Source organism: Lepidochelys kempii, chromosome 7 (assembly GCF_965140285.1).
Source record: "Lepidochelys kempii isolate rLepKem1 chromosome 7, rLepKem1.hap1, whole genome shotgun sequence".
NCBI lineage: Eukaryota > Metazoa > Chordata > Testudines > Cheloniidae > Lepidochelys > Lepidochelys kempii.
Genome location: NC_136386.1, coordinates 113,420,799 through 113,448,790, shown reverse-complemented (window position 1 = coordinate 113,448,790; position 27,992 = coordinate 113,420,799). Strand labels below are relative to the sequence as shown.

The 27,992-nt window shown below is 43.8% G+C and overlaps 1 protein-coding gene across 13 annotated transcripts in view; it reads right to left on the bottom strand.

The window, feature by feature from the left end:
• The window catches only part of ABLIM1 (actin binding LIM protein 1), a 314,885-nt gene that overhangs the window by 30,478 nt on the left and 256,415 nt on the right, over positions 1 to 27,992 (bottom strand). For all 13 annotated transcript variants that reach the window (XR_012160071.2, XM_073354282.2, XM_073354291.2 and 10 more), the window contains 4 exons: positions 25,952 to 26,029; positions 22,380 to 22,535; positions 11,620 to 11,655; positions 10,203 to 10,332 (listed from right to left, as the gene is read on the bottom strand). Coding sequence is in view for 12 of the 13 variants with exons in the window: in XM_073354282.2 (XP_073210383.1) it covers positions 10,203 to 10,332; positions 11,620 to 11,655; positions 22,380 to 22,535; positions 25,952 to 26,029 (400 nt within the window). In the remaining variant the exon portion in view is untranslated. The remainder of the gene's footprint in view (positions 1 to 10,202; positions 10,333 to 11,619; positions 11,656 to 22,379; positions 22,536 to 25,951; positions 26,030 to 27,992) is intronic.

Below are 27,992 nucleotides of genomic sequence, written 5' to 3'. Positions count from 1 at the left end.
GGAAGATGGATGTAGAGAGAAGTGTTGGGGGTAGAGATATGTCTGGGGTAAGGCTGAGGGTGGCTTTGCAAGAATGTGAATGTGTTAGGGCCTCCATAAATAATTAGCTGCTCTGTACATATCCTGAAGAAGCCCTTCTACACTCCTTTTTATATTGACTACAAATTAGTGAGCACAATCACATTGACTAAACTGTGCTGGATAATCCCACATCTAGGAACCCAGATGATATCACTAATAAGTTATATAACAGACCCCATTGACAGGGTACCCTGAATTGAACCAGGTCTCCCTGCACTTATTGCTTCACAGATGTTTCCATTCTGTTTTATTCCCGGAGGTTCCTCTGTAATGTCTTCCCAGTGACACCTGTCATTCGTGATGAATGATGCTTCGGTGGATAGACGTTAAATCCTAACCACTATTGCAGAGAATGGTGCACTTCACAGCACTTCTGTACCAGAGCCTTGTAGTGCTGTGTAAAAACTTCAGATACAGTTACAGCAGCAGCCCCAATTTGAGAAAGTGGAGTCCTGTGTTACAATAGATCATTTGCTCTCAAGAACCTGGTCCCTAAAAATTTGCTGAGAAGAGTTACACAGAATTATAGCTTGATCTGCTGAGAGGCTTAGACCATGACGGCTCTTAAGAAAAAAGGGTTTATGAACACTAATATTTTAGCAAGAAGAGCACCGATAGGTACAATATGTACATTATATTGGCTCTGCATCATATATATATGATATATATGATATGATACAGAGTGAAAAGAACAAAGAATTTCTGGGCAAATAAAACTGTATTCTGACCCTCTCAGATCCCACTGTAGGCCAGGAGGCCTACGTTAGCCTACCATCCGCCAGAGCTAGGATGCTAGACTATTCACTGCTCTGCCTGGGGGTTAAGCTCTTAGACAGTTTGGTGCCCCACCCTCCTTGAGGGCCTGGGTCCCTGAACTATCCACTGCTCTGCCCTGCCTGAGGGCTAGAGCACTACAGACTGTTTGAGATTCAGCCCCATTAGAATGGTCAGGACGCTAACACCTGGTCTCCTAATTCCCCCAATAATAGGCAGCAATTTGGTGATGTAGTGAGGCAGTCTGGCCAACCTTCGACCCAGAGGGGGAGGGATGACCGCAACACCACTACATTAAGTCTATTGCCATTTAACATCTCGCTAGACAGAGCAATGGAAAATTTGTTATTTCAGCATCTGAGTTGAGGAAAAACATGCAGGTTTTGAGATGGTGACAAAAAAAGCACACCCACCCAGCATGCATGACGATAATCACATGGGTGAGACATGACATACCTATGTAGAATGAAGTTGCAAGGAAGACAGGGGAGGAAGATAGGGGGGAAAAAAGTAAACACACAGCCCGGGAAAAAATAAGGAAGAAATGAGAACATAATGGATTAACAGAAATGGAAGGTGGTTCTTATCAGCTCTGAGACCCAAGCCATGATGGTGACCTCAATCTGCGGGTCTACTAGAGAACAGCTTTGCCAGAGATGCAGGACATCATCTGAACAGTAATGACCAGAAGGTGGGTCATTCTTTCAGCAGAATTAAATTACTTTTCTCCTGACTCCAAACATATCAGAAGCTCCTTGCTGAGGAGAATTTCTTTGAACTGGATAAATGAAATCAGCTGTGAAATTCAACTAAAAAGGAGAACATGTTTATAATGGAATGGAAAAACCTGGCAGTAGCCAGTGAAATCTATAGTGCACTTCATTTTCAAAACGTCTAGGGCAGGGGTCCTCAACCCCAACAGGTAACACAGATCATGCGACCAAATGGGAGGAGGGTGCTCGTATGGAAAGTCACTGCACTAGGGAATGCTGCTCCAGGAAGCAAATGTTCCTTATCATGATACTTCCAGAGTAACATACATAATGGACCTCACAAAGAGAATTCTGGCGTGTGAGTTGTCCCTCTGGTCTGTCTTTGGAATATAAGCAAAAAGTGCACATATGAGTGTGCATGTATGTGTAAAAGTGGACTCACTCCCCTGCTCCTTCATCTACCCAGATAATCCATGGCTGGTGTGCAGCCATTAGGTGTATGCTTGTGCTTTGTGATTCCTTCCATGTCTGCAAAGGAACATGTCTCATATTGCCTCAAACATGAGCCTGTGTTGTGGCACTTTGTAAACTTCCAAAGCATTGCAGCAGTTCTAGTTATGCAGCCACAAAGCACGCTGGAGCCCTTCAGGGAATGGCTACACTGAAGAAAAAGGTGTGTTCTTAACTCAGGTTAGCTTACTCAGGTTAGAATAGCAGTGAAGACACAGCAACTCAGCTTCTAACTCAAGTTAACAGCTTAAATTCAAGCCCATTAGGGAGCCTGGGCTGGAACTCAAGCCTCTTCACTGATAGTTTAACCCAAGTTAGCTAACCTTAGCTAAGAACACATCTTTCTTTTGGCAGTGTAGCCATACCCTCAGTCTGCCAGCACTGAAGGAAACAAACCCCTAGGAATATGAACTCTAACAGGCCGGAGATGAGGAGAAAATCGGAAGTGGTTTTAATTTATATAGATCATTCGGATGCAGCAGTTGGGGAAGTGGAATTCAGAGACCTTTCCCTTCTCTTAACTCTTTCCATTTGTTCCTTTTCACTACCTTATCCTCCTCCTAAGCTCAGGTACCTTATGCTTCAGGGATCAGCTGATAACCATTTAGAGTCAGGAAAAACTTTTGTATAATATTGCATGATTCTGGTCCTTTCTGACATGCCCAGCATTGGCCCCACCCATAGAGGCACCACTGACTAAATGGCAATCTGTATATGCCTTTCTCATGCAGATTCCTTATCCTCCTGCTGCCCTCTGTCTTGCTTACCACTGCTACTTTCTTTGCTTGCAAGGCTGGCTTGCAGCCAGCAGTCTAGGAATCCCAGGCCTGGCTCATAGCTCAGTGCATTCTGGGATGCCTATGACCAAAGAAGCCCCACTTCAGACAGCTCCAGATCTTTATGGTGACTGCCACACGACTTCCATGCAGAAATAGGGCCAAGCTCACAGAACCAGGCACAGGCTAAAATACACAGACACATCCAGATCCTTGTCAAATTATCACTGAGTCTCTGCACCTCTGAATAACCACTGCACTAACATGCCAGGACAACTCCTGCCAGCTTGCAGCCCTCCTCAGGCTGTGGTGAGCCACCGTCCACCCGTCTGTAAGGATTTCTGGCCTCTACTTCCTATGTGGAGCAGAAAGCCAGGAAATTGAGCCAAACCACGTCTTTCGTCCAGGGCAGGGCTGTTAGAGCATTCAATTTCTGCTGCAGCCTGCAAGCACTGGAGTCAGTATCACACAGGCAGGCACTGGGGTGAGTGAGATCGAGAGGGGTGTGTGTGTGTGTGCGGATGTGGGGATGCGGCCCCATGTGGTAACACGGGCCTAAAGTCACCATTCCAGTGCCAGGCACATTTTGCGAGGGCAGGTGACCTCTCATGCAATGATGCCTCTAAACTCAGAGGCCCAGTTCACCCATGAGCCTGCTGCGGCTCTGCAATGCTCTTGAAGACCTCTGAAAAATCCTAGGCAGAGGGGGCAAAATTCTGGCCCCATTCCAGTCAACAGGAGCTTTCCATTGACTTTAATGGGGTCAAGGTTTTGCCTATGGACGTGTGCTTGTATATGCTCCATAGCTAAAGCAGCAACCCTCTTTCCCCAGTGTAGACACAGTTACATTGACATAAAAGAAAAGGAGGACTTGTGGCACCTTAGAGACTAACCAATTTATTTGAGCATAAGCTTTATTTGAGCATAAGCTTTCGTGAGCTACAGCTCACTTCACTCCACTACTGTGGACAGTATACATCCGATGAAGTGAGCTGTAGCTCACGAAAGCTTATGCTCAAATCAATTGGTTAGTCTCTAAGGTGCCACAAGTCCTCCTTTTCTTTTTGCGAATACAGACTAACACGGCTGTTACTCTGAAACCTGTCATTATGCAAGGCACTGCATTTAGCCGTATGGAGTGGAAATCTATCAACTGCATGAAAGGCAGTTTCCACGGTATGCATCCGATGAAGTGAGCTGTAGCTCAGGAAAGCTCATGCTCAAATAAATTGGTTAGTCTCTAAGGTGCCACAAGTACTCCTTTTCTTATTGACATAAAAGTCCTTATACCAGTATAGTTTATTCTGGTTTGGCAAAACAAAATATGTTGTACCTGTATAAAGTGCCTTAGGGTATGTCTACACTGGAAACTTCAAAGCGCTGCGCGGGAACGCTCCCACAGCAGTGCTTTGAAGTGTGAGTGTAGTCGCACACAAGCGCTGGGAGAAAGCTCTCCCAGCACTCCTGGTAATCCACCTCCACGAGGGGATTAGCTCCGAGGGCTGGGAGAGCCTGTCTACACTAGCACTTTAAAGCGCTCAGACTTGCTGCATGCAGGGGGGTGATTTTTCACACCCCTGAGCCAGCAAGTTAGAGAGCTATAAAATGTAAGTGTAGACAAGCCCTTATACTCATACAACTGTGTCAACACTAGGGCTTTTACTGGTATAACTAGGTCACGCCTTAACAACAGTTAAGCTTTAAATTTAGACCAGGCCTAAGTGAGTTTATGTTGGTTTAATGCACACACCAGCAGTGCTAACAAACAGGAAGGTGTACGTTAAAGAAGAGAAAATGTACACCTTCTTCTGACTCATCAGCATTTAAATTACATCAATTTATATTCCCTTACACAATCAAGAGAAAGTGGGTGTGGTAATATCTTTTATTGAACCAACTTCTGCTGTTGAGAGAGACATGCTTTCAAGCTTCCAGGACCTGCGGAAGAGCTCTGTGTAAGCTCTTTCACCAATAGAAGTCACTCCAATAAAAGACATTACCTCGCCCACCTTATCTCAGTAATATCCTGGGACCACTGTGGTTATGACAACAGCCCTTACAGATTGGTAGATAGGACACAGAGTCTGACCAAGTGTATGGGAATTCACTTTACATCTCACCTTTGAATTTGGCCAAGTGTATCCATCATTTCAAAGTATCCACAGACAGGATTGCAAAGCCCATTTGAGGGGGACGGAGGGTTTTTTTGTCCCTGCATTATATATGAATGTGGAGCATAGTGGTCATATGCAGCTATTCTCCACCATCTACCCTGAAAAGGAGACACCTAGGATAGACAAGACACCTTATGTGGCTACATATTCATGAAGTTCTCACTAGACCCTACAAAGCCAATGCCAGCTCCCTTGTGCTCTGCTACACTGATCCGGAAGAAATGTACTTGGACACAGAGGAATGGCAGAGGGAAGGCAGAGTACAGAATGTAGTATGGATACCCAGCTCTATCCCATCACTAGCTAACAAAAAGCTCAGATATAAATATGGAACAGTGGGCAGCATGTACCATATGATGCATTCTAATCAACACATTTTGAATGTCAAAGAAATGAAAAGGAAAAAAAACCATACCACGCAAACTATATAATCTCTCCATATAACACTATGTACACACATGTAAAATCGTACAGTACATGAGCATATAGAGAGATAGCACATGTGCTCCCAGATTCTAGTTAATGAAGAAATGTCTGTCATCATGAGCCTTTTACAGCCTCAGCCAATGAGCGCTGTGAGTTAGGGATTAAAAGGGATAATTTGAATCGTTCATTTAACCCCTATTCTGAATCCTTGCTTGTCTGATGCTTGGATTTCATTATTTTAGCACTATACGTGCCCAATTACATGCCCAACCAATTGGAATACAGCTTGCAAAGGTACAGCATTATGTCTTTGTTAGCCTCTTAGGTAAAATGACCTGCCTGCACAGATTACTGTAGGTTAATCATGTGCAGTACAATATACCAGGCCTACTTCTCTCTTCACTTATACTGCCTTTGCAGCAATGTAACTCCATTGACTTCAGTGGATTTACACTTGTGGGACAGGAAAATCAGGCCCATTGCAAAGTAGAATTCGGTACCTTGACCTTTGTAAATTATTTAGATTCTGGGAAAAAGGGTACAAAATTCTGAGGTTGGGTTCAATCCTTGGGGAAACTCCGAGCTTTCTGTAGGTGCTGAGTGCCCTCACCTCCCAGTGGAGTTAAGGCTTGTTGTCCAACTGAAAACAGGGAAACATTTTTCTTTTCGATTAGTCACAGTGAAGATTTCCCCCTCTTTGATAAAAAAATAAATAGAAATTGAAACAAAGTGCCACATCTCTGGCTGACGTAAATCAATACAACTCCCTTGCTGATCTATGCTGATTTATACCAGCTAAGACTCTAGCCCAATGAATCTTACTTAAGCCAAAGTTTTGTATACAAAATCTCCTGGTACAATGGTGGAATCTTCTAATTTTTGCTACACATTTATCTTATAGGAAACATGCCCTTTTCCTAGTGTCCCATTTGGATTGACAGATTTAACCCCCAAGAGTCTTATTTTTCAGATGACTGAAAACAATTGGGAAGGAATATGAAGAGAGTTTTCCTGTGTTATCTGTTGAAAAAGCTATTCTCTTAACAGTAATGGAAAAGGGACAGAAGTGCCTTTGGAAGGAGGGTGAGCATTAATCTAGATTTACAGCAAAAGAATGTTGAAATTGCAAAGTTTATGGATCAACTGCATGCTGAAATGAGCAGTGCATCAATTTTTAAGGGTCCCCATCTTTTAAGTACGAAGTGAGATTTCTAACTGGGACGCAATTAAAAGAATTGGAAGGAATGGGTTGGAAGTGCATGTTAATAAAAAAAAAAATCTACAAAAATGAAAGGATCAAAATCAGTAACATTGACCTGAGTGTTTGAGGGAAATAGAAGGTTGAGCTTTATTAGCATTACTTGAAAGACCCCGGCAACAATCTGTTTAAAACTCTTTTACTGGTAACACCAATGCTGTCTGCATTGGTCAACAGAACAGGAATATAAAATATGCTCAGCTCATGCTACTGCCTCTTCCCTGAGCTCTCACAGCAAATGTAAATTGTGACCTCCTCACCCAACCGATACTCTCCATTTCACCAGCATGTTGGGGAAATGAGAGCACCAACTGGCCTCTGCTCCAGTAAAAATGAAAATAAAATACAACTTTCACAGAAGGCAAGAAGCAGAAATAGAGGTTAACTATCTGGAATGAGCTCACTGAAGGGGCAGAAAGCAAAGATGACAAATCCCCCCTTCCCCACACAAAAAATCAACAGAAAAGAGTTTGAACAATTTTAGACAAAAAAATAATAATGAGATTTTAACAACATTTGGTCAGACAGCAATCAGTGCTGTCATAATTAACAGTGATGCGTTTCCTTGTTGCCGTTGATCTTTACATGACGTAAAAGCTTTTTATTCAATATTCTCAACTTGACCTCATCCAGGCAATATTAGCGGGAAGTTTTTAAACTTAAATATTTATATTTTAAGGATCCAGAATTAATAAGAATTAAATTGGACATGAGAGGTCCTATGTGGATTACAGACTGCTATGGAAATAAGCAAAATTCAGTACATCTCTTTTCTAAGTGGTGGATGATAATGCTTTCCTGTATATTTATTACACGCAATATACATCTGACTCTTTAACTAGGGCCCTTAGAAATGACATATTTCCTCAGAGAGAAGATGCTATGTCAGTCTAACACAGTTGTAGATGTAATGACACATTTGGAGGCATGCTGAGAGCTACGCAGCCAATGGCCACCTTATGGAGATGCATCTTATTAGCTTTGTCCAAATGCTAATAAATCTCCATTCTGTAGGGCACTAACTGGAAAGGCCTGGCTCCTTACCTTTGACATGGGGAATGAAGTGGTGTCGGAATGGGGAGTTAGGGCGGGAGTCATTGTGGGTGGAGCTGAGACTGCTAGTGCACAGGTATGACAACCGTTGCACACCAGTAGACAGCAGCTCTGCAGCAGCAAGGAATCGTGGGGCAAGACCAAATGAAAACAAAGAAAAAACAAAAAATAAGAGGCAGGGAAAGAGGCTTCAAAGGAAACACCACTGAACAATTAGGAGTCTGAAAAGTAGGAAGACAAAAGGTTAAAGTAATACCAGGGTTCAAAAATATTATGCAAAGTTGTAGGAAGTATTTGAAAACAGGTTCAGATTTATATTGTACATCCCATTTAGTATAACATTCTCTGGCATAAAGAGCTACTGATTTACCAGAAATCAGCCTGCTATCCTCTGCAAACATCACAAACTCTAAATCCAAATTAATTTAGAAAGCAGCTGCTTTGATAAGTGCCTAACCAAATAACAGCAGTCCAGAGGCATGCAAGAGGTTTCCTATTGTTTTAAGAAATTCCAAAGAGCAGCTGAGGCGGGTGGTGAGGGCGAAAGGCTGCAAACTTTTGCAAAACGTTTAAAGCACGAATTGCTTAAAGAAATGATGTGCTAGCAGTGTCAACAAAAAGGAACCACTCCAAAGTGGTTCACTTCTTTCTCAAGGGTTGCCCTGGAGCCAGACAAAGCAAGAAGTTATGTAAGAGAACTCAGCTTAATCATGCAAGAAGTATCTATGTTCTTGCCAACAATAAGGTGATCAGATAGGTACTGCTTTAACTGATCAACTCCAGTAATGCTGGGAGAGAATTACAGAGCATTACAAATGATTAGCTCAAAGCATGTTGGAAAGATAAAAAATAAGAATGCTAAAGGCAAATGGTATTATGTGTAGAACAGAAACAAATGAGTAATACAAATTTCTTGAGAAATGAGCCAAAGATGTGATATTTAAGTAGCTATGATCTGAAACAAAAGCCCCCAAAATACTCTGTGCCCCACAAACTTAAGCAGATTTCAGATCTGCATCCAAACTTTGTGGCTTGAGCTCATCTCTACACTGAAGGAAAGCTGGAGAACATATAAACAGAGAGATTGTTCCAAAGAAAAGTACTTTACACAAACACATGGCATTTTTTTTAACTGAAATAGTGAAACTCAGTGTCACAGTAAACTTTGGAATAAAGCCCAGATTTGTCCAAATCAATGACAAACAAAATGTGAAAAACCTTAAGAGATCTGATAGCACTAAACAGAAGTTTGCAGCTTTTTCATACTTTGTCAGCCGCCTTTGGTTTTAACTACAATGCACATCTTAAAACATCATCATCATGTTATCAGTATCTTGTAACGTACAATATTGACTTTGTCCCACATCATGAAATTAGGTCCTTAAAATGAAGTATTTTTTGATATAGGTAACTAGCAGTTTTCAGCCCGCCACCACTAGAAGACAATTAAGTCACTCAAACTCCACACTGATCATTCTTTCATAGATCCCTACTTTTAAAAATACAGATCCTACTGCATATGGCCTTTTGGTATCCCAACCATTCTGGTGCTGGGTAATCAGTGATGGGAATATGGCTGTATGAGTGTATTGCTTAATTTAAAACTTCATTACAAAGATTTTATTTCATCAATATAATGTGAAAACTCAACATATCTGGAGGAGTAGATTAAAAAATAACCTTTAGAACCATATTTCATCAAAATGAGTGCCTAACATGTATTTATAAAAATGCAAACATATGCATATATTTCATACATACAATGAATAATTGTGAATGTACTGGGGACTTGAAGCAGTGTGTATGTTTGTCTATTTTTTACATGCAACTGTATTACTTCTGAGTGAATAAGTTAGATCCATATTATTTAAATGTAGCCCTTGGCAACATACTAGGCTTTTAATTAAGAAATTCTACTTGGCAAATATGAGCCGAAATTTTCAGAAGTGACTAGTGATTTTGGGTGTCTGAATTTTTGGGTGCCCCCTTGAGACACCTTAAATGGGCCTCATTTTTAGAGGGCGCATGCTCAGCACTTTCTGAAAATCAGGAGTCTCTAAGGTGTTAGGTACCCAAAATCACTAGTCACTTTAGAAAGTTAGGCCATGATTTTTATTTCCAAGATGTATTGTTTTCCTTCAGACACCAGGCAGCCTCCCTGAATTTCATGCAGCAAAAAATGGTTTACGTTCAAATACATAAAAATATTCCTAATTCGACTTTGTTATAAAACAGGTGAGTAATTTACAATACATTCATACACTAATTGGTCTTGTATTTGTCAAAAAATGAGACGAATAAATAGGAATGAGAGTTTTAAAATTTGCCACTAGCTTTTCAACGCTAAACAATTAATAGTTTCTTCTCTATTTCATTAAGTGACATAATAAGAAATACAATGCTTCAAGTTGTAAATTGCTGATGCAGTTGCTCTTACCAGGTCTGTGGAAATGCTGAGGGGAGCGTGACATTGTGGGAGTGTAGCTGTGTCGACTATACACCGGAGAACTAATAGAGCCCTGACTGGTTGACCTGTGAATCATCCGATCCCGAACATCCTGATAACCCTGAAGAATAAGAAGCATTAAAAGAATTAATAATAATAATAATAAAAATGTTTAAGTGCACTCCAGACAATTTGCCAACTATACTTGGTTTTCAATGGCCTCAAGATGTCAGTGGAACCTGCTAAAGGAATAACATCCTTTCATCTTAATGTCTGTTTCATCATCACACAGTACTATCTGTCATCAGAAGTTCTCTCATGGAATCCACTACTGTAGAGACTAACAGCTAAGTTCTAGAGTCCTATAATTCCATCTGACCTTCAGGCTAAATTCTGGTAAGTAACACTGAGGCCTCAATTTTCATAAGTGACGAGTGATTTGGGGTGTTTCATCCTGAGATTCCTTAAGAAGGCCTGGTTTTCAAGGCTCAACCACCACCTCCTAAGAATCGGGCTCTTCTAAATGTTTTTTATGTGGCCATCCAAAAACAGAGGCACCCAAGATCACTGGTCACTTTTGTAAATCTTGGAACAAAAAAAAAAGCAAACAATCCCCCTGCAACACACCTTTCCTGTGGGAGAGGTGTAACTGGAAAACTCCAAGACCATAAGCTTGTTCATAAAATTACTATAGAACTGGAAGCATGTAGAGGTAAGCATACATTTTACTTACGAAAACAGAACAAGTGACAATGTATATACTGTATACTGCTAGCAACTAAAATCTTGACAAATGCCTTTACGTTTGTTAAAAGAAAAGGAGTACTTGTGGCACCTTAGAGACTAACAAATTTATCTGAGCATAAGCTTTCGTGAGCTATAGCTCACTTCATCAGATGCATGTAGGATACAGACTAACACGGCTGCTACTCTGAAACCTGTCTTTACGTGTGTTGAGTGTCACTATAATGTTCACAGTACCCTCTAGAGGAATGCCACAGTAATGTTTTCTCACAAAGATGTTAATGGTAAGCAGCGTACAGTATTCAGATGCTTAGGGACAGGTCTTTGGCTGCTGTAAATCAGCACCGCTCCTGATTTGGCCCTGATCTATGCACCAAAACAAAGAAGAATTCATGAAAGTGACCTTCGCTGTATAGACTTTTGATAAATGCCTTTGCTCTGCAGACATCAAATCCCGCAGTGGCTTCATTCTCCATAGCAATCAGGCAGATAGCACTAAATGTCCTCTCTTTTGATTTTCCTGCACTTTCAATAATCAAAAAAGCTGTGCTATGTAAATAGCAAATAGAACTGGGCTGCCTAGAACAAGCAATAACTGCACTTCCTGGCAGCAATAATTCTAGCAATTGTGACACATTGCCCCAGAGGGCTCCATCAGACTTACTTCTGCAGACGGGGTGGGAGACAGTGTCCTTGGAGACTGAAAGACATGAAAGAGAGAATGTTACAGAAACAGGCTTGCTCCTGCTTTGCCAGCAAATGCTGATCTAAACACACCTAGGTTAGATACATGTGTGACTTGTTTTGGCTTGAGTGCATGACATTTCATTATGGGCAATTTATCACATGGCTTTACATGACCATGTATCTGGCTTTCTACCACATTGAAGTCTTTAAACTATTCAGTTTAAAATATACCGAGACGCATATTTAGAAGCAAAAAGGGAAAAGTTCAGGGGAGTAAACTGGTGCAAATGGAAAGTGATGATTTCAAAACTAACCTGATTCAAAAAAGCAGTTGGGATCAAACATGTCTCTACTGAAGTCAATGGCACAATTCCCATTGACTTCAATAAAGCCAGGATTTCACCTACAGTTCCTTAGGACAGGTCTACACTACAGGTGAAAGTCGATCTAAGCTACACAATTTGAATTACATTAGAAGCGTAACTCAAGTTGACGTAGCTTAGATCTACTTACCACGGGGCCCACACCATGCTGAGTCAATGGGAAAAACTCTCCCCTCGTCTCCCATTATTCTTCTCATTCTGGTGGAGTACCAGAGTTGACAGGAGAGCAATTGGCGGTCGATTTAGTGGGTCTTGACTAGACCCGTTAAATCGACCGCAGGCGGATCAATCGCTGCAGCCTAGATCCCACCAGTAGTGGAGACAGGCCCTTAAAAACCAACAGGGATACTCAGATGCTTAAAGTTACACAAGACCTTAAGTGTTTTGCTAGATCATCACACACCACAGTTACACCACATTTACATGGGTCATTTTATTGGCAGGGTAATAGTAGTTTTAGCATTTCTGGGGTTAAGCCTGTAGTCCTGATGTCAGCAAAACTCTCATTGACTTCAATGAGAATTTTCCCGGCTTTAGTACTGTTGGGTTGGTCTCTCTCTAGTACAGCAGTAGACAGGTTCAAGAAAAAACTGTTCCAGATTACAACAGCGGCGATATAAGCAGCAGTAGGTGGTCAGGGTCCTTCAGTGCTATAGTCTCTTGAAATAAAGGGAATACTGATGAAAAGTGACTCCCACAGTAATTAATGCACCAAAAGTCAAGAGGCCCAACTCCTACACCGATCAGGGCACTACGGTGGGAGAGAAACTGCAGACCTGTGGATTCTGTATAGCTTGAACATTCAGAACGCTTATAAACATCTTCAACGGTCAGCCCAGATGTATATTTATACCGAAACAACAAACCTTTCTAATGCCACTATATATTACAAAATGATTTCTTCCTATTTGTGTATCTATTATGTTAACAAGTTAATACCCACAGTACTTCACATCCTGAGCTTAGCTTCACTTCCCAACGAACTCCCATAGCCACTGTAACTAAATTACTAGCTGGTTGGCCTCCACTAGGTGGTGCTATGTGAAAACTTTTTTCATTGCAGACTTTTAAAGACACAGTACAGGGATTTATTAAGGAATGAACTGAATTGATTAGAGAGAGACTATTATAGCCATTTTAAAAATGATTAAAAGGAAAAGTCTAATGCTACCCTATATTGTGCCTGGAACCACAGAGAAGAGGAAAACAAGGGGCAGAGCAGCTGCCCAAGGAACAGCTGAAGCAGCTTTCCATCTGCTCCGCTGCCGTAGAGCATTTCTGCCTGATAAATAGGTCCCAAAATTCAGAGTAGTCAGCACCTAGCCAGCTCCAGAGGCTGGTGCAGCGGGGAGGCAGTGTCAACAGTGTGTACCCCTTGGGTTGGGGCTGCTAGCAAACTTGTGCTTGGAGAAAAAGTTCCATGTGCTCTGTCCTCCTTGCTGACTCACAGCTTTGCCCTATTTATGTTGATGGGGTTTCTGCACAACTTAGGGGAGAAGAATTCAGACTGATAAAGTTTCATTGCAAAGGAGCATGAGGGATGGATGGAAAATACCTCAGAGTTTCTCTCCACTCTCCTGTCTGGGTGCACAGGACTATAATTGGAGCTGTGTGCATTGTGAGGGGAGAGCGGACCCCACAGAGCTTATAAGAGGTAACGGCACTGAACTCTGTTTGCTACATAAAAGAAACAGAAGTGAATAAGACTGTCTATTATATTGTGAAACATTCATGGGTAAGTTCCCAATAGGAGATTTTGGTTGCAGCACTCAGCAAAACTCCTGTACCTCAAACTGGCACTGCTCTAATCCCCATTGGGCTTTTGCATAAAATGACCCCTCTTGTTTGAGGGGACTGTAGCAAATTTTATTTAATTGTATCAAATGGACGTTGAAAAAAACACAGCCCTTCCCACGAATTGTGACAAAACCAATTAAAGCCCAACGGAAGGTTCATGCAAGTCTATCATATTTCATTTTTATAATGTCAGATTAAAAGTCACATGCAACAAACTACAGAGAGGGATATAGCTAATCAGGAGTGTGCCCAGGGAACTGATTTATCCCCCACGTTATACGTTAGGATTGACCGCTGCTTAACTGGACTGCCCTTGTCAATGAACACCCCAGATATGTACATCCCAGTGCCAAGAAAATTAATACGTTCCCCAGCAACCATGGCAACCACTCATTTCACAATGGGGCCATGCGTAGACCCTGTGTTGGCAAGGCCTTAGACAGTGGTAATGCAGTGTCTTTGAGGGCAAATGTGGCAGCCACTACTGGTTAGATTTTCACAAGAGCTTTTCACTGAACGCACTGCGCTCCTTTGGAAATATGGCCACTTCTTTACGTACCTAAATGGGAACTGAGAGCTTGAGGATATGGCCCTAAAATAGGGCTTGATCCTGCACTCACTGATGCCAATGGCAAATGCCCATTAACTTCAGAGGTGCAAAATCAGACCCCCTACTTAGGAAAAGCTTACCTGTAGCATTGTACATGGAAATCTGAGGAGTTATTTCTGAAAGGATGCAATGGCTTCTTGAAAGGCTATCATATGGACCTTTAAAGTCAACATGGATCATCACCAGGCAGTGAAAGAAGGGAACTCTTTAACAGACTTTCATGAATTGGAGAAATTGCCATTGTGTTCCTTTTTGGATTTTTAAGGCTGAGTTATGACGACTGTCGCAATCCACCTCTCTTAGTTTCTCTTTTTTGCTCTTGGCATACAATATGAATATGAATAGTAAGTAATATGGCATATGATGTAAAAGACAGTTACCTTTTCCCGTAATTGGTGTTCTTCGAGATGTGTTGCTCATGTCCATTCAACTTAGGTGTGTGTGCTCACCACAGACACTAGTGCTGGAAGTTTTCCCTTCAGCAGTGTCCGTAGGGGACCAGCTCTGGTGCCCCCTGGAGTGATATGTATATGCCGCGGCATATAGGGTGCCACCGGCCCCCTCCACCCTCAGTTTCCTCTTGCTGGAAACTCCGACAGTGGGGAAGGAGGGTGTGTCATTGAATGGACATGAGCAACATATCTCGAAGAACAACAGTTATGGAAAAAGGTAACTGTCTTCTTCTTTGAGTGATTGCTCATGTCCATTCAACTTAGGTGACTCCCAGCAGTACCCCTCGGAGGTGGGTAAGGAGTTCACTCCCATTTGTGTTACAATCTACATTGCAACCCAGCGTCGTCCCTGGTCTGCTGAGTGATGGCGTAGTGGGCCGTGAACGTGTGCACTGAGGACCATGTCGCAGCTTTACAGATGTCCTGGATTGGAATGTGTGCCAGGAAGGCCGTCGAAGATGCCTGCGCTCCAGTTGAGTGGGCTCTAATGAGCGGCGGTGGCAGGGCCCCTGCCAGCTCATAACAAGCCCTTATGCAAAAGATAATCCAGTTAGAAATCCTTCATTCTATCAGCTGTAGAGAGGAAAAGCTGAGTTGACCTACAGAAAGGCTTTGTCCAGTCTAGGTAGAAAGCCAGGGCCCTTCTTACGTCCAAAGCATGGAGGCACCTCTCTTCACTAGTCTCATGGGGCTTGGAGCAGAAGACCGGAAGGATGATGTCCTGGCTCATGTGGAAAGCAGACACCATCTGGAAAGAAAGGCTGGGTGGAGCCGGAGCTGGACCTTGTCCTTATAGAAGACCGTGTACGGCAGTTCTGAGGTCAGGGCTCGCAGCTCAGAGACTCATCTTGCCGACATCACTGCCACCAGGAAAGCTACCTTCTATGATAGGTGAGACAGGGAGCATGAGGCCAGAGGCTCAAAGGGTGGGCCCATGAGCCTGGACAGAACCAAGTTGAGGGACTGAACTTGAGGAAAGTCTCTTGAGACCTCTGAGGAACCTGACCATCATGTCATGGGAGAACACTGTCTGTCCCTGGATGGGTGGATGAAAGGCGGAGATGGCCACCAAATGCACCTTGATAGAGGATTGTGCCAGGCCCTGGTTCCTCAAATGAAGCAGGTAGTCTAAGATCAACTGCACCGAAGAATGCGAAGGGGAGATGCCCCGTTTGGCCGCCCAGTGGGAGAACCTTGTCCACTTTGCCAGGTAGCTCTGTCTAGTCGAGGGTTTTCTACTCCTCAGGAGGACCTGTTGGACCTGCTCTGAACAAGTCCGTTCTTCAGGGTTCAGCCACGCAGCATCCATGCCGTGAGGTGGAGAGATGCAAGGTTGGGGTGCAAGAGGTGACCGTGGTCCTGTGACAGCAGGTCTGGTCGATCTGGCAGGGGCCACGGGGGAACCGCTGCCAAGCTCAACAGCATCCCAAACCCGTGCTGCCGTGGCCACGCTGGGGTGATAACCTGCGCCTTGTCCCTTTTGATTTTCGCTAGGACTTTGCTGATGAGTGGAATCAGAGGGAACGCGTACAACAGGCTTCCTGCCCATGGCAGGAGGAAAGCATCGGAGAGGGAGCCCTTGCCCAGACCCTGTCTGGAGTAGAACCTGTGGCACCTCCTGTTCTGTCTGATGGTGAACAAATCTACTTGGGGAGTTCCCCACCTCTGGAAGATCATGCCGGCTATATCCGGGTGGAGCATTCACTTGTGGTGAGAGGAGAAGTCCCTGCTTAGGTGATCTGCTAGTGTGTTCCTGGCATCTGGAAGGTGACATGCTTCTCGGTGGATTCCATGGTCGATGCAGAAGTCCCAGAGATGGAGTGCCTCTTGGCAGAGGGCCAAGGATCACACTCCGCCTTGCCTGTTGATGTAGAACATCAAGGCTGTGTTGTATGTGAGAACTCTGATCACTCTGCCCAACAGGTGAAGTAGGAAAACCATGCATGCTCTGCGCACCGCCCTGAGGTCTTTGACGTTTATATGTAGCGTCAATTCCTCTGGGGACCACATACCTTGGGTATGGAGAGTGCTGAGGTGGGTCCCCCAGATGAGGTCCGAGGCGTCTGAAACCAACTCAACTGAGTGAAGAGTGTTGTTGAGGGGAACTCCTTACAGGACTTTCCTGGGATCGGTCCAACAATGCAGCGAGGTAAGTACAGAAGGTGATGACCTTCTCCAGGTGGTCCCTGGACTGGGAGTAGACCGTTGGCAGCCATTGCTGCAGGGGTCGCATCCGGAGCCTGTCGTGGTGCACCACATATGTACACACTGCCATGTAACTAGTAGATGCAGGCAAACTCTGGCTGTGGTCAGGGGAAACATGGAGACTTCTGCGATGAGGTCCGTCAGTGCCCTGAATTTCTCCAGTGGCAGGAACGCAGTGGCCCAGGTCGAGTCGAGCTCTGCTCCGATGAACTCTATCCTCTGTACCAGAAGTAACAGGGATTTTTTGTCATTTACCAACAGGCCGAGGCAACGGCGCATGGTCAGCAGCACCGCGACGTCCCCTTGGACCTGGAGTTGCCCTTGATGAGCCAGTCGTCGAGGTACAGGTAGATCTGGACACCCTGACGTCTGAGGTAAGCCACCACCACCAACATGCACTTGGTAAATACCCGTAGTCCTGTTGCTAAGCCAAATGGAAGGACCACGAATTGACTCCTTTAACAATTCCTGATGCACCTTAGCATCATCCTGGGGAACTGGTAGAGTGGCCCCACTATAGCCTCATCTGGTGACGAGGAGGAGAAAGCTGGTGCAAAGAGGTCCTCCACAACCAGAGGTGGTCCGACAGCTTGCTCACCCACTTCCTCTTGTGCCTCCAGGGTGCCTGCAGCTGAGGCCTCTTGAAATGGAGAGGGAGGTAGCTGATCTCTCTGATACCGGATACCGAGTGGGCGGCCCAGGAGGGCTGAGTGAACCTCCATGGGTACCACTGTGCCAGCCACGGAGTCTAAGACTGCGGTGCCGTCAACGTAGTCTGCACCATAGGTATCGTAGCTTGTCCTGCAGCTAGGGAACCTCGCTTCAAACCTGAGCTAAAGTCGGAGCGGTCGCTCCCCTGCAACCAAGATGGGGCTGAGTGGTGGCTCTCTCCCGACTGGTACCGGTCACTCCTCCCAGAGTTGGATCTGGCTGACCTTGACAGGCACCCGGATTGGGGCCTCGGCAACCGGCGGCACTCAGCAAATCTGCAAAGGCAATCTGTGCCTCATGCTCAACGAGTGGTACTGGGATGTCGAGCAGGACTGGGAACCAGAGCGGGCTTGGTGTGAAGCCGCACGGTGATGCTGCACTGGGGAATCAGCGATGGTCCGGGGAACAGTACCATCAGTCCCTTGACCTGTCCCTGGAACGGTACCGGTGCTGCGCAGATTCCGGCGCCAACTTGAAAGTCCTTCCAGGGAGTGCATGCCTACAGAGGTCTGCGCCCGGTTACCGGCAAGCTGCACCTCGAGCCTTCCTTCCTATGTCCGAGGTCCAGAGACCGGATGGGACTGTCTATCACGGTCAAGAAGCGTGATGGCTGCAAGAGGGCGACCACTGGCAGGATGTCCCCCGCGACAGGGAGCGTTGCCATAAAGGTGGAGACTGCGGTGGTCTAAACGCGGGTTTACTCCATGACCGGGACCCCGCAGGGGCCAGAGTGGGCAGCACTGGGAGGAACATAATCTCTTGCACTGCTTGCAGGGCCTCCGGTGTGGATGACACCCAGAGCTGACGAGGACCTCCGTCGATATCTGAGGTAGCTGGCGGGGAGTGGGTTGAGCTACACCTCGGGCCCCTGCTCAGGTTGAGCGATCCCGAAGGGGGTGAAGAGGTGCCTGAGACAGGCCCTTGATCCACCCCAGACTTGTCCTTTTCCTTGCAGGAAGCTGGAAACCTTCCTCGCCCTGTCTTCCTGGGCTTCTTGGCTGGAGCCATGGAAGGGAACCAGTGCCGTGCAGACGGTACCTGTGGGAAGCTGCGCACTGAGGTCACAGTGCTTGGCGCCGAATCAGAGTGCTGCTCCAGCATTGGGGTAAGGGCAGACTCCATAAGGAGTGCCTTCAAGCGAATGTCCCACTCCTTCTTCATCCTGGGCTTGAAGGACTTGCAGATTCTGCACTTATCAATTATGTGACCTTTGCCCAAGCACCATAAACAACTGTTATGTGGGTTGCTAATGGGCATGGGCCTTTTACAGCGATCACAGTGCTTAAAGCCTGGGGACCAGGGCATGCACCATCCTGAGGCGAAGTCCCGTTTGGGACCTACTAAGTCTTTAACAAATAGGGAAAATAAAACTAGAGGGAAACTATAGACAACAACATATAAGAGGTAAATGGGTTTGAACGAACGAGAAGCAACATTGCTAGCTGAAGCAGCAACAGTTCCATGCATTGTCACTGGCAGCAAGAAGGAACTGAGGGCGGAGGGGGCCGGCAGTACCCTATATTCTGCGGCGTATGCGCGCCACTCCAGGGAGCGCCAGAGCCGTCCCCTACGGATACTGCTGAGGGGAAAAACATCCGGCACCAGTGCATGTGGCGAGCACATGCACCGAAGTTGAATGGACGTAAGCAATTGCTCGAAGAAAAACCAGGAAAAACACTTTGCATTGTGCAGAGATCACTTTAGTAAACAGCATTGATTCAATGTAGATTTCATTGTGAACATGTATTAATCACACCTAAATCCTAAAGTCAATTTAGCAGCATGTTTAATTTAATTAGTTATTCTGTGTGATAAATATTTATCGAGATTGTGGTTGTTAGTGTCTACCTCAAAAGCCAGAGTGTTGATGAATGTGTTTTCACTACCCATAAGATGTCTCCAAAAATATTTACCGTGCCCAAAGCGCATAGAGCTGCATGGCAAATGAGGTTTACTGTGAAATGTGATGCCACATTATCTTGGAAGCATAATGTTTGCCAAACCTTCAATTAAGGGCATGTCATTGATGTACAAATGGAAATCACTTCTTTCTTAGGGCCAAATGCTGTGGTCCTTAATTGAGCACAATTCTAAATAAAGTGAATGCGAGGTGTACTCAATTCAGTACCAGAGTCTTTAGCCCTGAGTGAGTAAAAGCCAGTATGCTAGACTATCTGGTTGGTTGACAACTAAATTTTAACTAAGTTTGTTAATTGAACATTTTTTTAGAATATAAATCAATCTTTGTTCACACATTCACATAACATTTACTGATGACTAAAATGCTATGCAAACACTCCACAAAGAGGGATATGGTTAACTGGAAATATGTATAATTAATTTACATACAGAGTATAAACTTTTTTTTCATATAGAGTGCAATTCCTCTCCATGTCTGTATGTATCTTCTCTTATATCTTAAGGACAGGATTTATTTAACACTACTACCTACAGGCCCTGGCCAAGATTAGGATCTTACTGTGTTTGACACTGTATTAACACATAGCAAGAGCCGGCTCCTACCCTGAAGAGCTTACAATCTAAAGAGAGAAGACAGACAAGGGCTGGGAGGAGAAACAGAGGCATAAAGAGTGAAGCGATTTGCCGAAGGTCACACAGAAGTCAGTGGCAGAACCCGGGTCTCCTGACTCCCAGGCCGGTACCCTAGCCACAAGCCAATGCTGCCTCCCTATTTCTGTATTCTTTCTATTACTTTACTTTTTAAAAAAATGTAAGTGAATTTAGTGCTGCTGAAAAGCATTGGATTGAAGAGACTTTTCTGAAGTCTCTTATTTATCCATAATAGGTACCATGAGGGCAGCTGCAAACAAGCTTCCACCATGCTGCTTTGTCAAAAGTGACGGAATGTCACCACCTCCAAGGGGAGAGGGTTCTTCATTTCCCCTAGTCCATTCAGGTCTCTCTTCTGTTACCATCAGGGGACAAACTGGTGTTGAGTCTGATGGTGGTTTTTGCAAGGAGGGCTCATGTCTACTGGGATCTGGAGTCAGAAACCACCATTCATTTCACACACACCTCTAATTAGCCATCAGTTAGATTCACCACCAACCTGGACTAGAAGTGCAAGGTTCTGTAATTCATTACCAAGTTTCTGAGCTGTCCTTTCCCTGTGCTCTCAACCACTGTTGTAGTTTAATGGTACACATATATGAAGAGAACAGCCCCTGTGAACTATGTAAATGGCAAATACAACAGTGGGAAAACTGGGGTCCTTAGTTATAATGGTCAGCATGTTCCAACTCACCCATTCACTGGCAGGCAGACTGATTTCTTAATGGGGGAGATTTTCAAAGACATGGAGTTGGGTGCCCAAATGCCACTAGTGCCTCAGAAAAAGTCTCCCCCAATGTGAATAATTTATATAATCTTTCCACTCCATCCCCTTTCACACACTCATAAGACAAATAAGGTTCAGTCCAGTTCAGGCTCATTTCCTCCATGTTGTTAGAGAAGGAAGAAGTAGATGCTCTGCCAAGGGTTGGCATGAAAATTGCTGAGAGAAGCAGTAGCATGTATGCTGAGCACTTACACAATTTCTTTGATTGTGAAAGGCTGGTTCCTCCTAAGGCTCTGAGACTTGCAGAAACAAGGGCCAAATGCTGCACTCAAATACACACAAGGGACCATAGGAATTGCCAGGGTGGAACTGAGCAGATTTGGGCCCACTATCTCTTTAGATCTTCATTTCTGAAAGTGCCTTTTACTCCCTCGGAAGGCATGAAATGACCAATCTACTTAGAATCAAACGTATTGGGACTCGGGAAGGCAATACTACCAACGGGCAATTATGAGCAGGGAAGATCACCTGGAGAAACAGAAAGAAACCTGCACCCTTTGAAGCACAACTTTCAGAAGAGAGACCAGATACTCTTTTTGATGCAGGATATAAGGCTTGCTCTCAAATGGCAGATACATCAATTAAAGCAGAAAGCAACTGCTTTTATAGAGCAAGCCAATGCACCTTCCTGGATATATCTATGTAAATGATTAGCACCTCACCTAGATCTATCCCACATCTGGAATAAATGCTTTGGGCCTCTATTTCCCCATGAGATGTGTGTGTCAAAATCCCAGTGCTGTTAACCCTCTTCGTTGCCATACTGCTGTAATATTCATTTAGCACCCTGGCGACCCACTGGGAACATCAGTGCGTTAAAGTGATATACTTCGTACGTGACACAGCACCGGAGTTATGTTTGCCTCATGCACTGAGCTTGTAAGCAGCCATCAGACAGTCAATGTGAGTTACGAATATACATGGAGGAAGAACCACACCCCGCCAGCCCTTAGTTAGATGCTGGTGTTAACTGAAGGTGAGCTATACAGAGCAGCCATACACTTATTTCTGCAGCTGGCCACACAAGGAGATGCGAGGTATGAGTCAACATCACAGTTCCTTCCTTTAAACATGGACCAGATAGATGCAAGCCCTTGGACTGAACAGCAGCAACAACGGCATTGAATAGCATCAGTTACAAACGGGTTCAAAAGAGGATAGAAGTGTAGCCGACTTTGAATGCTAGCGTATAACAGAACGGGTTGCTCATGAATTCATTACCTCTCCAAGACTCTGTCTCTCCTGTCTCTCCTCGTAGGCGGAAGTGTAGAATGGTTCATAAGTAATTAGGTCTGGACGTTCAATGTCATAAATGGCCTTGACTTTGGGAATAGCTGCTAAATCCTTGTAATCAAGGATCTCATTGTCTACTTTTGCCTGAAGGTCAAAGACAGAAGATAAATTAACACACACAAATGCACTAGTAATTTCTATTTTATACAGTTCATTCTTTGAGGGAATTTGCTTTCACAATGCACTTAAAGAAAACCCTTCTTGCCACTCCATTAACGTATGAAGTGACTGACTCTTCTTCAGCATCATGCCTCCTTTAATAGCACAGAATGTTTTTTTTTTTGAGAGTTTAGGCAAGAAGCAGCATGGTCTAAATAGACTGAACATAGGAGCTCATGATTCCTAGTCCTCAAATCAAAATCCCAGCTCTGCAAATGACCCACTGAATGGCCTTGGGCAAGTCACTTCACCTCTCTGCTTCAGCTTTTCCCAAACAGCAAAATGTGGATAAATAATACCAGCTTCCTAGCTCACACAGATGTTGAGAGGATTGCTTAAGGTATTCTGAAGATGGAAAACTGCTTCCTACCCTTATTACATTAGGGAAAAGAACATCCTAAAATGAAACAGAGGCAAATAAGACTCCAGCTTGCAAAACACAGCAATAAAATGGTGCATGATGTCTTCAGAACTATCCCCATATATCTACATTTTTATTTGACACCCATCACCACAGTATCTGCGAGCCTGGCTATGAGATGTTGATAAGATGTCAAACACTTTGACATCCATTCCACAGTGTGATTTCATGGCTAGTTTGCACCTAGAGAGCCAACCTTGGAAATAAGCTCCAAAGAGAGCTGCTCACTCACTAACATGAAGAAGAAAGTGCTGTGAAGAGATACACCAAAAAGACAAAGGAAAGCTGCCATTTGTTTTTATATTTCCTTGGTTAAAAGGAGAGAGTGTTGAGATTTAAAAAAAAAACATTGTCAGTTCTTACCTGCATTATGGAAACACCTTGAAATATTGAAACTGAATAAGCTTTAAACATCTAGTTTCCTTTTCGTAACCTTATGCTGTGTTTACACCTTTTGTATTTCACTAAGCTGAATGGTAAAATTAGGTTGGTCAGTTTCTACTCAGATTCATTTCCACCCACGCTAAAGGCTGACACAAATTTTCAGAGCTGTATAGCATTTAGCCATCCATCTCTCATTCTAGCCCATTTGGCATGGTGGTTCCCATGCAATCCCTTGAGTTAGAGCTCACAAAATGCTGCATTTTAAAATTATTTTTTTTAAAATAATACTTTAAATGGTTAAACAACGATTGCTCCAAAAATTACCTGAAACTTGTTTGACTGTAATAAAAATGACCTAAGCACTTTTAGCTCTTAAATACACACACACACTAATGAGTTGAGAATGTGTCAGGACATTGTTAACGCAGCGCAAGGTAAAACAGACATTTTTATACCAATGTACAGCACTAACACTGAACTGGCCTCCGACTGCGGACAACAAGGAGTGAGTTTCATAAGCTGGCCTAAAGCTATGAAGCTGCACATGTCAGCATGCTGACAACACTCCAGATTTTACTCTATGGTTTCAAACCAGCACCGGGTAACAGGTCTAATTTACTGACTGCTCCTTCTGCAGTAAAATGCATGGCAAAACTAGCACTGCCTTGAGTGAATACTGGATTGGACCCCTTGGTCAATTTTTCCACATACCCTGCACGCCATCAGTAGATCTGTGCCCTGTATGTCTTAAAACACAGCATGCACCCTGTTATGCCCCTAGGTATTCCTTTGACACACATCCCTGTTTCTTAGGCTTGGAATATGAATAGCACAGATTAAGAAGATAGCCCCTTTTGGATGCAGGGACTTCTCTAGCCAGAAAAAGGAGAGACATCTGCTGTACTCAGATACCTGGGTAAGTTCCAATTAAGAAAGATAAATAAAAACAGAGAAGGACTCACATTCTTTTAAAAATATTGGGACACTCCTAGTTTGGTGATGATTTAATAGAGCTTTTCCATCTCTAATTTCTCGGATACTATGGGAGCCTCATGGGAACAAAAGGATCCACCAGGAAATCTATGTATCCAGCAAGATCATCTAAAGTCCTGAAGAAAAGAGGCCCTTCAGGAAGGGATTACAGGGCTCTCATACTATTCTGTGAATATAAAACCCATCAAACTAGAGTAGCATAGCAAAAATTCTAGAGGATGGCCCCATATTTAGCACTATAAAGGTAACAACAGATAGATGCTCAACACTTCTGTTTTTTTACAAGAAATCTTCCCCCTAGGGCCAAAATCTCTGTTCTAGTGGCAAGCTTTATTGAGCATAGCAGAAACTCCATAAGTTCCAGGATTTACGGCAATATGCCCCCAGCGGCTGCATGCTGAGAAGTACCGTAACTTCCTACATAACCAAATCCTAGCGTGGACACAGTGGTACCAGAAAAATGATGCCTGATACCAGGATAGCTTATTTCACTTCCTAACTGGAATAAGCTATATGGGTAAAAGCACTTTTCTGCTGGTGTAACTGCACCCACACTGGGGAGCAGGGGTTCCTGCTTTAGCTATACTGGTATAACTAAAGTAGCAAATCTTTTTAGTGTAGACTAGCCCAAGATATAGGAAACGTCAGAGAAATGCCAAAGTGCAGCAAAGCAAGTTACTATACAACACTGCGAAAGCCAAAGCTGCTCTCCGCTGCACTGAATGACTGTTGACAGATGTCCACAGCCTTTTATGGCTAACTATAAGCCTATTAGTGGATGTGTAAGACATCAGCGGCAAGTTATAATCTACGAGAAGGGGTTGGGCTCATTTTTCTTCTATAGGCAGTGGCCCTTTCCTCCAAATTGTCTTGTCCTAGCAGCACAGGCCCCTCTCATCTGGGACAAAGATGAATTTCCATTATGTATGAATGAAACTGACCCTGCTTGGGCTGCCAGTGAGCTTTGAACCTGAGACCTCAGCACTTAAAGAACTTGGACTAAAGAAGCTCCTTAGGTGGAAGCAGAGCACACCTATACATTTCTTATGTAGGTCAGCCACCAGAGGGAAGACAGATTCTCCTAGCGCGGGTTACCCTAGCAGCAGAGGGCCCATGATACACAGTGCCGAGCTGTCCAATTCTGGCGAGTAGAGGCAGTAGTGCAGATACACAGTACTCTATTCTGCAGTAATTGTTTTGAGGTTCTTAGCCCTTTTGCCCCCCCCCTTTTTTTTTTTACCCACTAGAAGGGGAATAAGGCTCTGAATTTGTCAGTTTTCACAAAGCAAACTGGGATGCCATTTACTATACCTGACAGCTGCATCAACTCTGGGTTAACAACTTTGGCACACGTTAGCTTACAACTGTGCTACGCAAACATTCCATCTGAGATGCCACAAAGATGCCTATGGAACTAGTGCATCCAATTCCCGTTAGTTTTAATGGGAACTGGTCTTCTAAAACCCTTAGGGGGTATTGGAAATCCCAGCCTCTACCTCGTCATCAAGGGAGCAATGGCTTATAAATAGAAAATTATACTTACATAGATAGTATGGCCTGGTGAGCCAGGAATACTGGAACCTGGTCTGGAATAAATACTTTCAGATGATATTCTTGTAGGCTGTAAAACAAATGTTCACTTGTAAGTGATCTGTCTGCAGGCATAACACTGAGAATTTAGATTATTATTAAAAGGCAGAAAGATTCATTTGTCTTCAAATGAATCAAAAAGTTGAATAATGTAAATGCAAACTCCAGCATTCCAGGAAATTTCACAACCTTGAGATGCAGGCCTGGTTTCTCTTTTGGGAGGGTGGTGTGTGGGAAAAGGGAGTTTCTTAGTTTTAAGGCACACTGTGGGGGAAAAAAAGATTGACAATAATGAACAAAAAAACCAAACAATCTCCCAGAGGCATTGTAGGAGCACTCCAGGATATTCTTGTCAATGTCCCTATTGAAAAACATTATTTGACAAATGGCCAAACCTCTCGCAGTTCCGCTGGTGCGGAGCAAGATTCCAATCCTATAGTATGCAAGTGGGCTGCATAGCGGCTTACCCACCTGCTATCGCTCACTGTATCGGGGCCTGAGTCACTGGAACTACATCAGTGTAAACGAGTGTAGAATTGGGTCCAGCACTGGACTGTAGAGGGACAAAAAACTCTCTCCCATGGCATAGTTCACAATCCACGCAACACAATTTAGGTGCAATAGTTGCAGGTGAAAGTCAGGCTGAAATTCCACTCTGCAATGCCTCTGATGTTTGAAACTTGAATCCTGTGTAGTTACTTACACCAGTACAAAGTGAGTGCAATTATAAATTGAATGGCAGCTTCTGGCACTTCTTCAATATCCACGTGACATTACCTCCAGGTAGGGCAGTGTGGATCAAGAAATTCATTCAGTGTCATCAGGTATCTGAGTTCAAATCTCCATAAATCAGAAACCCATTTATTGAGCCAAAAATCTCCCTGGTCTCCTTTCCGATGATCCTACTCTAAAAAAGCTGCCAATGCTCTTCCATGCATGATAATTCCTGGAATTCCTCCTTAGTCTAGGAAGCAGTATGCACATTGTTAAAGGTGTTAAACTAAATTTTCCTGAACTAAAAATTAACATACCAGGAGCCTGATACAAAGCCCAGTGAAGTCAATGGAAATACTCCCACTGACTTTAATGGGTTCTAGATCAGGCCCAAGATTTGTCTTTGAAGAAATCAAAGCCCACATTGCCTCCTCCTGAAAAATCAAAAATCTACAACAATATTCTCAAACCAGATGCAAAGTAAAGGAGCTCCCTAAAGCATGAAGCAATTTGTTGGCTGGTGGGTGATTCTGGCTGAATGCAGTGGGGTATTTTACTCTAATGCCACTGAACAATTAAACTCTCGGTAAACTTGTTCCTGTCTCTTGTTGGCTGTGACACAGAACCAAGGAGCACTGGAGAGAAAAAGAAACCAGACAGTGTGGCTCACAGATCTCATACAGGAAATATCTGCTCAGTCGGGCTTTCTTATCTCTCAGCAGATATTTCCTGAAGGGAGCCTTCGGCTGAGTAGCAGTCACTTTCCCAGGGTCCTTTTAGCTTTTACTTTATAGTGAGCAATCTAACGGGGTATTATTAAAAAAACAGGCTAAATAGAGTATTCCTCAGCTTACATCTGATTTGAGATGTGTTTTAGGAATCCCATCAAAGAAACTCATGCATTTGGGGACACTGGGGGAATCAAGGACTTGGAACAGGTACCACGAAAATTAAGGAGTTAGATCAAATGCAGCAGTCTACAATGGAGAACAGATGACACTGAGGGATACCTCTCTCTCTCTCTCTCCCTAGCAAATCTGAGCATATTTTTTCAGCGGGACATTGGACCCGCTCAGTAGCTACAAAATTCCATATTGCAGGAAGAGAGCACAGAAATTTCTAAGATGCCGCAGCTGCCCTTCTGCTCCTCCCATAACGTAACCAAGAGAAAAATTATTTACATTAGCCAAAAAAAAAAACAAAAAAAAACCCAAAACCCCCCAAACACCAAGAATTAAATGGGAAAATCAGGCTGTTAATGAGAAACATTTTATTCCCTT